Source organism: Perca fluviatilis, chromosome 16, assembly GCF_010015445.1.
Source record: "Perca fluviatilis chromosome 16, GENO_Pfluv_1.0, whole genome shotgun sequence".
Classification (NCBI taxonomy): domain Eukaryota; kingdom Metazoa; phylum Chordata; class Actinopteri; order Perciformes; family Percidae; genus Perca; species Perca fluviatilis.
In genome coordinates, this window is record NC_053127.1 from 24,429,172 (window position 1) to 24,445,224 (window position 16,053).

The 16,053-nt window shown below is 39.2% G+C and overlaps 1 protein-coding gene across 1 annotated transcript; it reads left to right on the forward strand.

Annotated features, from left to right (window-relative positions):
- Positions 1-83: 83 nt before the first annotated feature.
- On the forward strand, positions 84-9,192 carry zc3h12b (zinc finger CCCH-type containing 12B). The gene is made up of 6 exons (XM_039826381.1): positions 84-353; positions 5,375-6,169; positions 6,317-6,456; positions 6,671-6,905; positions 7,291-7,397; positions 7,513-9,192. Exons 2-6 carry the CDS (start codon positions 5,538-5,540, stop codon positions 8,934-8,936), a joined length of 2,538 nt encoding a protein of 845 aa, XP_039682315.1. The 5' UTR covers positions 84-353; positions 5,375-5,537; the 3' UTR covers positions 8,937-9,192.
- The last annotated feature ends 6,861 nt before the right edge of the window (positions 9,193-16,053 follow it).

The following is a 16,053-nucleotide window of genomic DNA, read 5'->3' on the forward strand; positions in this document are numbered from 1 at the left end:
TAGAATATAAATTCCGATTTGAGTTTATGATAAAGTTACTCCCATTTCAACTACCCCCTGTTGAAATCTATGACAAATCTGTCCTTGCTCGTTTGCAATGCTCATTGTTCTGGTAAATGTCCATACAAAAGCCACAAAGAAAGTATCACAAAAGCCCTGCCTTGATGAAACGTCTGACTAGGTAGCATGGGGCAGAAATCAAGTTTGTAGCGGTGGAATGACCCCGGTGTCTTTACATCGCTTAGATAGATTACTTGTTTCCCTTGCGTTATCTGGCAACCCTGACCAAACTGCGACAGCGCCAATGGCAGCAAAACATTACTGTTACAGGCGAGGAGGATGACAGCAACAAGGTAAGATGAGCACCGCCTGAAGTCAACGATAGCAGTGATATATGTGCAGATTATGTAGAGAATAGTGCTGTGTTGCTGTGGTTTCATCCCTGTTGAAAATGTTAAATGATCGTCAACTTTATCTCAAGTTACAGTAGTCCGGCAAAAATGTTAGCACACGCTAGGCACCTAAAGCTAATGTTAGCAAGCAGACGTTTAAATTAGCCTGTGGAGCCACTGTACGTTAGCTAACTAAACGGAGACCGGGTTGCCTGACAAGCTTGGTAGTTAGCGTTAGCTAGCTTGCAATAATAGCCATTTAATCGCTCTCTGGCCATTGACCAACAAGATAAACCGAAATAGGCCGGTTAGTTTATTTAGCTAAAATGTTGACTCTCCAGCTGGCCAAGTAACGGTAAACTAGCATGCTAGCGTCTGCTAACCGTAACTCGGGGCCTAGCTAAGGATGTCAAACCAGTTATCTCTAATCAAATTCAGTCACAAAGGTGGCGTCGTGTGCAATAGTAATGTTGTAACGCTGTGTATTGTAAGTATACGATCTTTCTTGCTGTCATATTGTTCCTCCCTTTCATCCCTCTCAACTCATGATGCTGCTGCCAATGATATCAAGCACTTCAGTTTTTCGATTGACGTGTCAACTATCATTAGTTAGCTAATGAATGCGAAAATATAGTCCACCCAGTTTAATTCAACAGTTCGGGAGTTTTTATGTGTGGTCACTGTCATTGGGATCAATGCGGTGTTTGAATTTGGTTGCACATTCATGTAGTGTGCTGTAAAGTCAAAACTGGTTGAATATGATAATTCAGTTCAATCCTCACTTTCTTTTTGCCTACTGTTAATACCCCCCTGCTAAAGGGATAGTTTTTACTTTGAAATAATTATACTTTCCAACGTATTTAAACACATTAATTGGATATGTCTCTGAAAGTCGAAATTATGTTTAAAAATCTAAACAAATTAAAGAGAAGAAAAACCTTAAATTGTTTAAGTAGAAGCTCACATCAATAGAGGAAATGTAACATTACATACAATACACTTTAAAGAACGGGAAAGTATGAAGCAAGTTGTTGCCCAGAGTTATATTTATGATATGACAGACCGTGAGAGACAAAATGAGTCTAAAGTGAGATGGGATCATAGTGCCATCATCTAAATAAGGAATAGGATTATATTAGTTTTTCTTGGTTCCATTCCCTGGGTGAGAGTTTACTATGACTCATGACCAGAAACTTACACTCTTAATTATGTATGTGTGTGTGTGTGTGCTTTTAAGCTCATAAAATCTTCGAATGCGTTAATCACAGAACAGTGATAAGGTGTGGCAGTAGCCACTGTTCAAGAGCATCTCAGTTTTGTAGTTTTGAATCGTATATGGCAGAAGAACTGTCTTCATGCAGAGTACTGGAAACCAATCTTGTTTTCCGTTTTTGTGCTATCACAGTTTTCTTTTTTTTTTACACTTACTTGCATTCTGTCATTGGTTGGTTTCATAAAATAAATGCTGGATTGTTTTTGTACAGTGGTGGCTGCACATAACCTTCAATTTGTATTAATTATAACAAAATCAATTCCTATCAAGATATCTGACTAGCCAAGTGGTACATGTATCCAACACTGACTATAGTGCAGTATAACACTGCTTCATACTGGATACTATATAGGGTCAGCAATGCAAACGATGGCTTCAGGGACCTGTTTCACTTGTTGCTATGAAACATAACCACACGAGCCTGTGCATGTGCAGAGAGAGTCTGGAGGCCTTGCTGAGTCTAAGCCTGTGTATCTGGAGGTGGAAGGGAAACGATTGGAAGAGCTCTGCTCCCCTAAACGTGTATTGATGTGGTCCTATGTGTCTTAAATGGCAGTGGGATGTGTGACTTCCACAAAAGTGCCTCAACATCTTTCCGTTTTCAGCTAGTTTAAAAAGTTCAAACCTTAGTATGTTCTCAATCCATGTCATACAAGTTGTGATCAGCAGTGAGACAGTGTCTGACAACAGACAACTGATGCTGCTACACAGGTTACACAGAACACTGCCATTAAAAGGTATGCATTTGTAGCCATAGTTTGACCCTCAAAATATCTTATCAACCTTCAGGGTCTTCCATAAATATCAGTCTTGTGTATTACCTGATGATGGTGCGACCAGTGACATAGTATTTGCTATGTCATGTCACTTTTTATTGCAAAATATGCTGCCTCAAGAGTTTTAGCGTAGAGTTGTATTTTAGCTGTGTTCTGCGTTTACTGACTGCCTGAAGAGATATTCTGTGTTTGTGTTAGTCGTGACTGGTAAAAAGGAGTTAGCCGATGACAAGGCTGTGTTGCTAAGCAACGCACATCATGGGCTGTGCCTCTTGAAGCTCGAAGCTGGCTGTATTCTACTCTCTGCAAGACTGGGGGAAAGTGTAGTCTAGTGTTTCTGTTAATTAATGCACTTGTTGTAAAGATTATTTGATGACCAGTAACCATATGTAAAAATGTACAATTGGAGCTCTTAACAGTGTTGCATGATTATACTGCAGGCTCCCCTGAAGTACTATTCTGCTTTACCATAAAACAGCTTTGTTCCCTAGGGACTTCTGTTCAATTCAGATGTGTCTGTTAGAGGGTTGGAGGCGCAGGGATACACTGTTCAGCCCACACTTTGTCTCAGGTTATGTTAACTCATGTGCTCACCCCATGTGTGTCTGGCTCGAATGTTGCTTGCTAGACCAGTAAGGCTTTTGTGCACATAGAAGCGAGGGTTGTTCTGCAGCACATTAACACATTTTGTGCAGGAAGACTGTGGTTTTCAGTTTAACACCAGTTAGCCAGGGACCAGGGAAGTCGGGCGGAGACTTTGCTGTCTGTTTCATCTATATTTTTTTCCATATTGCATCTACAAGCAGGGCATCAGTGACAGTTCCTTTTTTTTGTATGTATTTATGTATTGTTAAAAAGTACCAAAGTGAATTTCTGTAATATTCAGATGCTGATGCTACTGCCACACAACTTTCCCTCTGCATACCTACTACAACTAGGGCAGACACGTTTCACAAATGCAGCACTGCTGTAGATGCTTTGCTATAGTTTAAATGCGCAGTTGGTTCCAGCTTACAGCTTTGAGTGTTTTCCCTGCCTATCTTACTCAAGGCAGACCGGGCCTGGACGAAAGGCATACCTGCCTCTCCTAGTAGTATCGAAACATTTCAAATGACAACCAGCCTTAAAAAATAAACAGTTGTTTGTCACTGATGTCTAAAATTAGGCTATGCAATAACTTACCATTTTTATTTACAGAATTAAAATGAAGATAAGTGTTCTTTAATAAAAAAGCCTGGGACAGAGGAGGAAAGAGAGAGGTGACAGTTTATAATTAGGCTATTTTAACATCTGTAGACTAGGACAGTAACCCAGTATAGGGAAGTTTAATTCACTGTCAATGTCTTCTACGGTCTAGTCTATATCCTTGACGTTCCACTTCCAGGATTGCTCCGTTGCCTTGGCCTTCCGTAGTGTTGGCATTTTAAACGCCGGTCGATTCATGAGGGCTGTGGTTAACCTTTTCATAGATCCAGACAGCTAGCTAGACTATCTGTCCAATCAGTGTTTTCTGTTGCATGACTAAAACAACTTTATACATGTTCCACCAAAACAAGTTCCTTCCGGGCCTATTTTGCAGCGGCACCACAGCTTTTCTCCGGTGCTTAGCACCACCCAAGATGATTGTGATTGGTTTAAAGAAATGCCAATAAACCAGAGCACGTTTTCCTCCCATCCCGGAATGCTGTGTGGACTAGCCAGACTCTCCTCTAGCACGCTTTGGAGGAAGGTCTGGCAAAGCGAGACTATCTACGGTCTTAACACTTTCTAAATAAACCAGCCAGCCAGATGAGACAGTTCAGGGTCAGTCTGGGACTCAAACCAGAGAAGGGTAAACGGTGATACAAGTTACTGAAATATTGAGGAATAGTCTAATAAGTAAAAATGTGTTTCTGTTAATTTTCATATTTAACAGTCAGCACAGGAAATACAGAGCAAGTGGCTTTGACCCAGCATGGCTGGAATCCAATAGCTGGCTGATGAACACACCTGATAGGATGTTGTGTATCCTATGCTGAAAACACAGTCCCTCACGTCATGTTCATTTCGTAAAGCAACCGCTCTAAGGGTGCACGCACAAACTATACAGCTGTAGGGCAAATGTGCAATAAATACACATGCACTTACACTCTGTAGCAATTTGTAAGAATCAGTGAGTTTGTAGGTGAGACACAACATTTCACTGAATAAGAGGAGCGTTAGTCAGACAAAACGAATAGCCTGCAGACATTGCAGACTATTTAACCAACCAGTTTCACCAAAAAATGAAAACTAAACAAAAGATCAAACTTGGTGTTTTTGAACCCCAAAACAGTCATATTTCCCAATTCAGATCCTTTTCCTGAGCTGCTGTGGTTCTTTTGGTAACTTGTTTATTTGGACAGGTGACTAATATGACTAATGCTATCACTTGCCCCAGATAGCTGTGTTTCCCACAGTTGGAGAATGTATTGGTCTACCACAAGTGGGGTGGGAGGTAGGTAGCTGAAGACAGTAAGACTAAGTCTACATTAAGCTGATTTGCATCCACACATTAGCATCAAATGCACAATATAGCCTGGTTGTTCTCATTTCAAATTTGTCTGTTTTTTTGTTATTGTATTAAATAGTTGTTTAATTGTGGCCCATAAACATTACATGTTAACCAGCAGTCATTCCCATGCTGCTGCGCAGTGTTGATAAAATCAGTGGTGAATGTGTAAAAAGTTTGATAATTTTCTTTAAAAGCTTCTTCTATCTATACACTTTCAATAGCTTTTCCAGGCAGACTTGAATGTAGGAAATGGAATTACAAAATAATCCTTTTCAGTGGGCCAAACAAAATAAAGTGTATTTACTGTAACAGCGGGAAACAATTTCTTTTCAAAATAATTTTAAGGTTAATTTAATGTTAAACATTACTAATTGAAGCCTATCATTGTGCTCTCTTTCAGGGTTTAATAGTTTGATTTTGCCTGCTCACATAAGGGAGAACGTGTTACCTTTACTCTACACAAAGAGCCTGTAGCGCTAAAGTCCAGCATTCAGTATGATTCCCTGGTTGCGGTGGAGGTGAGGAAACATGGGGCGGAAATCTGAGGCGTCAAGACGAACGTGATGACAGTATGGTCGATGGTGGAGAAGCTCAAAATGGAAAAACGCCCATGCAGGGAGGAGAACATTGACTCAAGCAAGGCCCAGCATGCCAGTGATGATTCTGAGGACGGAAGCAGCTCAGAAAGCGAATCCGAAGAGCAGCAACACCAGAGGGTTCAGGTGAACAACAGCAGGTGTAAGAAGAGGGAGCCCTTGGCTGTCGCAAAACCCCACCGACAGCTCTGTCGCTCTCCATGCCTTGACCGGCCCAGTTTTTCCCAGAGTAGCACTGCGCAAGATTGTCGTGAAGATGACACCAGCGCGGGACCAGGGATCAAGCCTGCCAGTGGCAGAGAGTACCAGACTAAGATGGAGTTTGCATTGAAGTTAGGCTATTCGGGAGAGCAGGTGGAGACAGTGCTCAACAAGCTGGGATCTGCTGCGCTTATTAACGACCTTCTTGCAGAGTTAGTAAGGCTTGGAAACAAAGTAGAGCCTGAAATTCAACCCTGCATCAGTACGGCCACATCAATATCACGGCCCCCCTGTGTTAAGGAGACGGTTAGTCCAGAGGTGTCAGTGGAAGACGACTCTGTGGATACCTTTGATAACCTCAGGCCCATCGTCATTGATGGCTCAAATGTGGCAATGAGGTAAGGCACTAAACAACATACACTCAACATTTAATTGGTCTTTGCTTCATGCAGAATGCACTTAGTCCCTGAAACATTTTCCTCTTATGGATGTCCATTTCATTAGAGGTAAAAGTAGCCCTTAAACTACATTGTTTTGTTTTCTAGCCATGGAAACAAAGAAGTATTCTCTTGTCGTGGTATCCAACTTGCTGTTGAATGGTTCTTGGAGAAAGGACACAAAGACATCACCGTGTTTGTCCCAGCCTGGAGAAAGGAACAGTCCAGACCTGACGCCCTCATCGCAGGTAGTAAAGCTTTTTCAAGTTATACTTAGTTGATGGTAAGTTGTAGACCTTGTGGTGTGGTCATGGTCCACAAGAAAGGTGTGCGAGGACACTTCACACATTTTTATTAATTGATAAAATACTATAATATAACCTATAATACATACAAAGTTTTTGATGGAATTATGACCAGCTGTTAATAAACATTACAACTTCCTTGAAATTTCTCTCTCAGATCAAGAAATATTACGCAAACTGGAAAAAGAGAAGATCCTGGTTTTCACCCCATCTCGGAGGGTTCAAGGCAGGAGAGTGGTGTGCTATGATGATCGCTTCATAGTGAAGCTGTCTTATGATTCTGATGGAATTATTGTGTCAAATGACAACTACAGGGACTTGCAAAATGAGAAGCCGGAGTGGAAGAAGTTCATAGAAGAGCGTCTCCTAATGTACTCATTTGTCAATGACAAGTAAGAAACCGTGATTCATTCTTATGGCAGCATAATTATATAAGAGTGCACTCTAGGACTCTTTCAGCCCCTGAGTGTAGTCAGATTTTGAGGATTGTTTAAAAAAAGATAAGATCTCTCCCCCACTACAATACAAACAAACTTTACATCAAAGTTCGCAGTATAAATAGTTATTTATTCACTACATTTTAAGACTATTTAGGTGTGAATATTATACACTAATACTGTTTGCAAAATCTATTTAGTGATTGTATTATGTCCTTTTGCTAATTGGAAAAAAATGAGGAGACCAGTTATTATATTATATTTTGTTTTGTGGCTTAATGCTGGAAATAAAAAAGCTGACATTTAATAATAACATTTTCTGAATGGCTATTTTGAATAGGTTTATGCCACCTGATGATCCATTGGGAAGACACGGTCCAAGTTTAGAAAATTTCCTCCGCAAGCGTCCTGTTGTTCCAGAGCACAAAAAACAACCATGCCCCTATGGTAAGGAACATATGAACTAAATGTCTTTTCAAATCAATGTCTGTTGCATGTTGCATTTTTTAAATAATTTAAGTGTGTACTTTTCTTGACATGCTCTACTCTTTCTTTACACAAGGGAAAAAGTGCACATATGGACATAAGTGCAAGTACTATCATCCAGAGCGTGTCAACCAGCCACAGCGGTCAGTGGCTGATGAACTGCGGGCTTTTGCCAAATTGTCTGCGGTGAAGACAATGAGTGAGGGGGCTTTAGCTAAATACGGTACTGGTCCAGCAACTGCAAAGGGGGACAGCAACTCTGAGGTCAAACATGTGGCACCAAAACGTCAATCTGACCCCAGTATTCGCTCAGTGGCCTGTGAGCCTCCCGAGGCACTGTCCGTTGCTAGGAAGTCTGAGACAAATTCAGTGCCTTCCCTTGTGTCTGCTCTCAGCGTGCCCACCATGCAGCCTGTCAAGAGCCACGCAGCTGGGGCCTTGAACACACGATCAGCCAGCAGCCCAGTGCCAGGTTCTTTGCAGTTCGCGCACAGTTCCCTGGAGCACATGTCTAGTGTACAGTACCCTCCTATTTTAGTTACTAATAGTCATGGCGCCTCTATTACATACGGTGAACAGTTCCCAAAGTATGACTCGGTTAGCGACCATGGTTATTATTCACTGCACAGTGATTTTTCAAACATGAGCATGAGCAGCATGCATAATGTCGACAGTTTCTGTAGCATGGAGCACGAGCATGGTGTGTATCAGAGAAATCCCAGCCACTGCCCTGAATCCTGCCTCAGCCATTCAAACAGTGACTCCTTCTCCTCTTATGGGGACCTGTACCCGAGCTCCATGGACAGTAGCTTAGAGGAGAGCATGAAGGGGCAGCAGTCTCCTGCCCAGGGTAGGATGCAAGCTTTCTCCCATGGGTTTCGTCATGAAGCACTGACCAGAGTACAGAGTTATGGACCTGAGGAACCCAAGCAAGGCCCCCGTAAGCAGTCTGGATCTCATCTGGCACCACGTATCCAGCATGTGGCAGTGGGAGCCAGGTCCAGCTGTCCTGGAGACTATCCCCTCACTCAGAATGTCCTCCCACCTTTGTCCTCACAGCCTACACGGTCTCTTGGTATGACTCGTATGGACAGCATATCAGATTCAAGGCTGTATGATAGCAACCCAATGAGACAGAGGCGACCTCCACTGTGCCGTGAGCAGCATGCAAGCTGGGACCCTCTGCCATGTGGTAATGAGTCCTATGGCTATCATTCATATCCTTTGAGTAACAGCCTGATGCCGTGTTGCGAGCGGGTGATGGTCCGCAGCATGCCAGACAAAATGGAACAAATCTGGAACTCACCATGGGAGATGCCATCTGCAGCTGAACACCAGGAGCGGTATGTCATCCCAGACCACCAGTATCAAACATATCGGAACCTTTGTAACATCTTTCCTGCTTACGTAGTCCACTCGGTAATGGAGAAGAATCCTCATTTAACAGATCCACAACAACTTGCCGCCGTCATTGTTACAAAACTGAGGTCATGCCATTAGGCAGTTAATCTTATAAAATATTTCAAAAGTGATATGATAAGGGAAATACCGTTTTTGGTTGCAAGGATAGATTGCAAAGATAGGCACATGTTTATTGTTGCTGCATGTGCAACATCTGCCCTCAGGAGTTATTTTTTTTTTTTTTTTTTTTTTATGTCTCGGGTGGGATATCAGATTTTACATCACTAAGATGAAGTAGGGTTGGGTATCGTTTGGGTTTTTTCCGATACCGGTGCTAAAACGATACTTTTAAAATGGTGCCGGTGCCTAAACCGAAATATATATATATATATATATATATATATATATATATATATATATATATATATATATATATTTGTAATGTATATAATATAAATAATAAAGGAGCACAAAACGACGTTTAAAGAATTATTAAAGAATTAAAGAACGGCTTGTTTATTGCTAAGGCCGTATGGTCAAAATTAAATGATTGATTAATAACTTCTAACAATAACTTATAACAATGACTTATTTCACCAGTAAATTGCTGGTAAACGACAATAACGGTGTTGGAATCCTCTACAGCGAAATACAGTCACACTTTACACCGCTTAACGTAAACTGTCAGCATTTTAACCATTGGGTTTAATCCAGCTTAGCTAACAGTAACGTAGCATCCCGTGCAGAGATGCTTCTGAAAAAAATAAAAATAAAGAAGTCGGGCACAGACATTTTTGTTATTATTCGGTCTCATTACTGCCGTTTACGTCGGAACCGGTGCCCTATCGGCAATACGTTTCGGTACCCAACCCCACATAGAAGTAATCAGCATAGATGAAGTTTATCTCAAATTGTAAGATGTTTCACATTTAAAAGATTCGTTTTTATATGAAGTGTGGTGCAGTTGTTATAAAGTATCGCCTCATTTAGAATTCTGGTTCGTAACACATTCATACTACCTGAGCAGGAGCTGCATAGCAGCTTTGTACCATATCCGTGATTAACTGAACTTTTGTTGAACATCATTCATTCTAGAAAATATATTTACATTAAAAATATACATTTGGCAGGACTGTTAAATGGCCCTTAGATCAAATAAGTGTTTCTGTTGATTTGATTGATTACATTATATGAAAATTATGCATGTATCCCTAAAGTGTTAAATAAATAAAGAATTGTGAAATAAATAATCACAGGAATAAATTGTATAAAATATATAAATGAAACAACAATCTGTGAAGTAATTTAGAAAATAATTTAAACTATTATTTTCAATGTTTTGCTTAAGAGTTAATATTTATTTCATAGTAGACCTGTAGTTTTATTTTTTTCTTCTAAATTCTGTTTTTCAAAAATGACTTTTTTCTTCGATGATGGCATTTTTTTCTCCCAATGGCACTTTATCCTGTAACTTTTTATTTCATGCCACATTTCACGACAGGGACTGGTGTTGTTACCGCCCTCTCACCTTTCAGCCAATCCCATGCCCCCTGCCTCTCTAAAGCTAGCAATCTCAACAACTGCTATCAGATTTAGCTAGTTAGCTCATGTGAGCTAGAGTAACAACAATGTCAAAGTCAGGGTTGTGAGCGTGGTTTATGATTTAGCAATTAAAGTGAAAAGCCAGTGTTAACGGCAGCAGCTATCGCTGGTTAATTCAGAGTTACCTCAGCTGCTTTTAATTCTAAAGAGAGACACAACTCTGAAGAGCAAATAGACAGGGAGCCTTATTCTGATATTGCTCAAGCCAAAATGAGCTAGCTACCACTGCTAACACTGGCTCTTCACTTTGACGCTGAGTAATAATCCAAGCTCACAAGCCAGCCTAACTAGTTAAGCAGTTAGCATTAGCCATCTTGACAACTTTGGAGTTGTTGTTGTTCTAGGTAACAGGTGCTAACTGGCTAAATTTGGTAGCAGTTGTTGAGATTGGCTGAGAGGTGACAGGGCTGACAACACCACTGTCATGAAACATGACCGCATGAAATAAAATGTCTAACAAATAAAACCAGGTGTCACTGGGGTAATGCCATTGTGAAAAACAGAGTTTTGAATAAGGCTGTGTCTATAACGAAATAAAAATGATATCCAAAAACTGGAATAACATTTCATAATGAGTTGAATTTGAATACTTTTGTAAATTATCTCACAAATTGTTGGTTCATTTATATAAATTATTTTACAGTTTATTCACATTTATTTCACACTGTCTTTTTATTTAATTAATATTGATTATGTAATTATGATGGCCAGCTGATTAACCAATCATAATTTGAACCTAACTTTAAAGGGGCTGTACTCCCATTCAAAACATTAATATTGCAGCAAACAAATATTTGGTATGAAAAAATATAGTGAATTAATTGTGCGGACGTAGGTTTTTCATGTATTGGGGAACGGTCTGTGAGAGCCGCGTGTACGGCAATCGCAGCCTGCTGTGTTTTTTTTTTTTTTTTTTTCTCTTCAGAATTTAGAGTACAGCCCTTTCAACCATAATGTAATTCAAACTAATGTAGCTAGCTAGTGTAATACGGAACCTTGTGACAATGTGAACCAAGTGGAACAATAAACAGGTTAGCTACATTGCAACGCTGTCAAGACAGGAAGTAATAACATATTCTACAATCGCCTTATTAAATCTGACATAAGAGCACGTCAACATTTGTACATCATGTAGCTTTTATGAAGATCTGGTTCAGGCCCTGTGAATGTGTTATGAAAGGCATTTAAAGTGTTTCTGGTGCAGTGGAACTATAAATAACCTTGCTTAGGTCTGCCTCTGTTGTAAATAATTCTTGTGACTTTTTTGTGCATTTATTTTGAAGATAAGTATGAGGGAGGTAGTAACATACCTCACAGCATGAACTATGACATTTAATGGCCTTATATCTGAATGACCTCACGCTTTAGTCATTGTCTGATTGGTTTCAATGAACGTCTTAGTCATTGAAACCTCCTATTTTCAAATGTAAAGCACTATCTCAGTATCTAGAGATATATTTTCTCAGCCTCACTTAACAAAGCTACTATTTTGGTAGAATTTGACAGTGCACAAAGCAAGCCAAAAAAGAGATTTGACTTGTATACATGTGCACCTATATATGTACATAGAATCACACAAAAGCCATTATTTTGAAGTCATTTATAAGCTGCTAAATAATGCCAAAAAAAATATAGAATTTATATAGTGTCAGTATTCTACATAACTTAACATTTTGGTTCACAGAATCAATTGGATTACAGTATAAACTAACCTCTGTGTTTGGATAATTTCCTATGGTGTACTGTATAGTTACCTTTCTGATTTTATTGGATGCTACATCCAAGATTTATATATTTGTCAAATTTGTTGTGCTGATTTCTTTTTAATGTGAAAATATTCAAAGTATCTTTGTTTCAAACAGTAGCTCTAATGGACTTCTTCAAGTTGTCAGTCGAGCATTGTGTTTTCAGGAGCGGGTTCATTGTGTTTCAAAGACTACTTTTACATGCACTTAAGCGGTCTGATGCTTTTCAGCTTTTCTCAGTGACCTGATTCCTGATGCATACATGAGAAATGAGAAGCCTTTTATCAGTTTAAAGCATTAAGAAAAACTTGGTTAACCCAGCTAGATTTCTGATGGAATTCGGCCGTTTATGCACTTTCTAAAGAGTTTTTTATTTATTTATTTTTTTATGTGTGCTTATGTGCATGACAGAGATCCAGGACAGGGAAAGTATCATCACTGTGGCAGTAAACTAGCAGGATTAAAGGCAATATTCTTACAAATGCCCATGCATCATTGCATCTAGAACACACCTATCGATTGCCCTATTCTAAATGTAAATGCTTTAGTTTATTTAACTTTAGCTTTGTCTGTTTCCACAGGTGAACAGTAAAGAATTAGTTAAATGTAAACACATGCACACAGTCAAACATGCTATTCCATCCTTACTTTACTGTCAGTCCAAATGCGCCAATCAAAAAATATCAATCCTATTACTTATCAAGTACCTATATAACATATTTGATACACTTAAAATGTGGAGGAGGGATGGGAATAATCTGCTTTCTGGCAAACTGTGTGTAAACTGTGGTTTTATAGGTATCGGACTATAGCAGTGCATCTAAACCAGTTGCCCAATTTCATGCCTTAACCGGATTTCTGGCAGTAACCTGGTTTCTTATGTGCATGTAAAACATAGTGGAACTTTGAGAACTCATTTCACTGGGCAGTTATGTGACTTCGGTAGGAACAAGTGGTAGAAAAGTACTTTTAGAGATGGAAACAGTGTTTACCATCACAGTTTAAATGTTTGCACAAGTATTTCTGCAACAGACTAAATATTTACCTGATGTTACATTTGTCAGATAAAATGATAAGAATCTGGCTGATACGGTCAGGCCTGGCAGTGAGTTAAATATCGGACTCATTTTGTTATATCTTGTAGAGTGTGAGGTTTCAATAATTATATATAAAAAAAAAAATGAAGTGAATGCTAAGAAAGCATGTTGAAGATGAACTTTAATGTATGGCTTTTTATGGGAGGCTGTCTTGCTCGAATACAGATGTACAGACTGCGTACATGCAGCCAGTCTCCAAGGATCATGGAAGGGTTTGGCTGTGCCTTGCAGCACATTGCTCTCAGGATGCTTTCAATTTTCTAGTTTTCAGTCTCTCCCTGCCAAAAACCAGTGGTTACTGGCAAGAGTCTACTCTGATCTAGTAGTGATATATTTTGTGAAAATCCTACATGTAACATGTAATACCTTAAAGTTAGTTATGTACAGTTGAAATGTGGAGATGGCATTGCAAAACTTTGTACTTTTTGTGTATATTCTCATTATGCACCTTGAGATCTAGAAAAGTGGGCTAAGAGGATGGCTTTACGTGATGCAGCTTTAGACAGATGAAGTAATGTTGGTGTCCATAAGGGTGCCCATTCAGCCAAAAACAAAAATGGCTGCTTTTTATTGTACGCTGATTGTCTGTTGTTTTACATTTTACCCGTGAGTGAGGGCCTAAGGATGCCAATGTTGGATGCTAATCATGACATCTGGTATGGCCTCCGTGTCATCTTATTCACAAGACATATTAACTAATGCTAAGCACATTCATGCTCCCAAGAGGATTCCCCCCCCCCCCTTGCTTTTAATGATCCATTGCCTTATCTCTACTCCCACCCTCAGGACAAAATGCCACATGAAACATTCAGTCGACTAATTGAAGAGAGGTTGTAACATGTAAAGCCAATCCTAATAGCAAGATCATGCTTCAAATGCATTTAAAGGGAAATGCCACTTAATATCAGGATTCAGGTATGGTACCCCTAGGCCTGCTATTGGATTGCATGAGCATTACAAATTTACAGTATAATATGTCATGCCAGTAAAAGAGAGGAGCTCCCCCCCCCCCCCCAGGGGGAGTTTATTTGGTTGGTGTTTCATTATCTTAATAAATAATTAAAAACACAGGGAAGTTATGTTGAGCTTAAAGTCTAGAAAGTTGGGCTCCCATTTGTAGTAAATGGAGCAGCATGAGACACCACAGACTCGTATATTTGTCCTTTTGATTTAGAAAAGTGTTCATGATTACAAAGAAAACTTGTCTGTACATTTTTTAACTGAGTGGTATTACTCTTTAACAGGGCTAATTATGTGAGCCTGACTTTGTCTCTTTATAATGTTTAGGTACAACCATGGTTTATGAACAGACATAAAGAAAAAAAGAAAAAAAAAAACATTTGAATGTGTTTTGCCCAAATCAATTTTGGGCTTTGCTGACTTTGTTTTTTTCATGAAAAAAGACAAGGCCACCTAAGGCCGGCTGTCTGTTCATGAGAAGGTGAAACAAACTGCCTAAATGTTTCTTCATGTGAAACAATCAGATTGCAAGGCTGCTGTCAAGGTTGTTTCTGGCATTTGGCTAAAAGTTTGCGTGCCGTTCTTTTCCCTTGAGATAATTGAATTGTCATAGATTAAAACAAGATATATATTTTTAAAAGTACTAGTAGTATGCTGTCACTGATAAAAGAAATAACTCTAAAACTATAAACATCAACAACAAGATTGCTGGCCAAATTGACCTCACTAGTGTTTTGACTTTAATGGTAGTGGAATATGTTTCTTGGTGATCCTTCTTTAACCTTAAACACTGGAATAGTCAATTGCCCTGATGAGCTCCGAGTGCATTTCCTGAGGTGTGTTAAGGAATTACTAACTGTAATGTCAGCCACTACACAAAATCTTCCAAAAAAAAAAAAAAAAGATAGTTAGGATTCATTATAGTGATGTGTATTCATTGTGGTATAAAAGGTAAATCATTGAGTGATGTTCACAGACATCTCAGAATCAGCTTTATTGGCCAGGTTTGCAACAAGCAAACCTGGCCAAACAAGGAATTTGACTCTGGTTTATCTATTCTAGCTGAAGCAGTTTATGACAAAGTAAGCTTCGTACAGCTACAGTATGCATGGGATTCCTGGGCTGTGATTTACAGTCCATGAAATGAAATGTCAAATCAATTTAAACGTGGATAGTTCTTGTTTATATTGTCCTTAAAACCTGATTAGTTTGTGGTTTGGAAAAGACGTGCACACATGATTTAATTTGAACTGATTTTGCTCACAAGCTTGTGTGCTACTATTTCTGACACATTGCTTGCACGTCTCTGTCATTAGATAAAATGCACTCATGGACAGTGTGGGCTTGACAGATGTGTGCCCATAATGCTGACATATTATTGATCTTAGACTTCCATTGATTTTTCTTTATTTATTAGAGGTATCTCAGTTTTGTCCCTGTTCCTAACACCATTTCCAGAAATAATTGGTTTTCGCTGGACAATAGACTACTTCCTTACTTCAGTTTTTACATTTTATTTTACTGCTTTGTTGAAAGGTTACTCTAAAGGCCACAATGGTGTCCCCACCCTCCCTTTGAAAGTGCCGCAAACAACTAAGCCACAAATGTCTAGAATTGACTTTTGCTTGTTGATACAAATTGTATCTATACCTTGAATGTAACAAAATATGAAATGTATAATATGAAAATAGTTTTATTTAAATAAAGGGGGGGAAAAAAAAAATCAATGCCATAATGTTTGTGACACTGTGTGTCACTGGGAGTAGCCCATTGGTATGTACTAATTCTTAACTGGGTACAGTAGTTAATTTA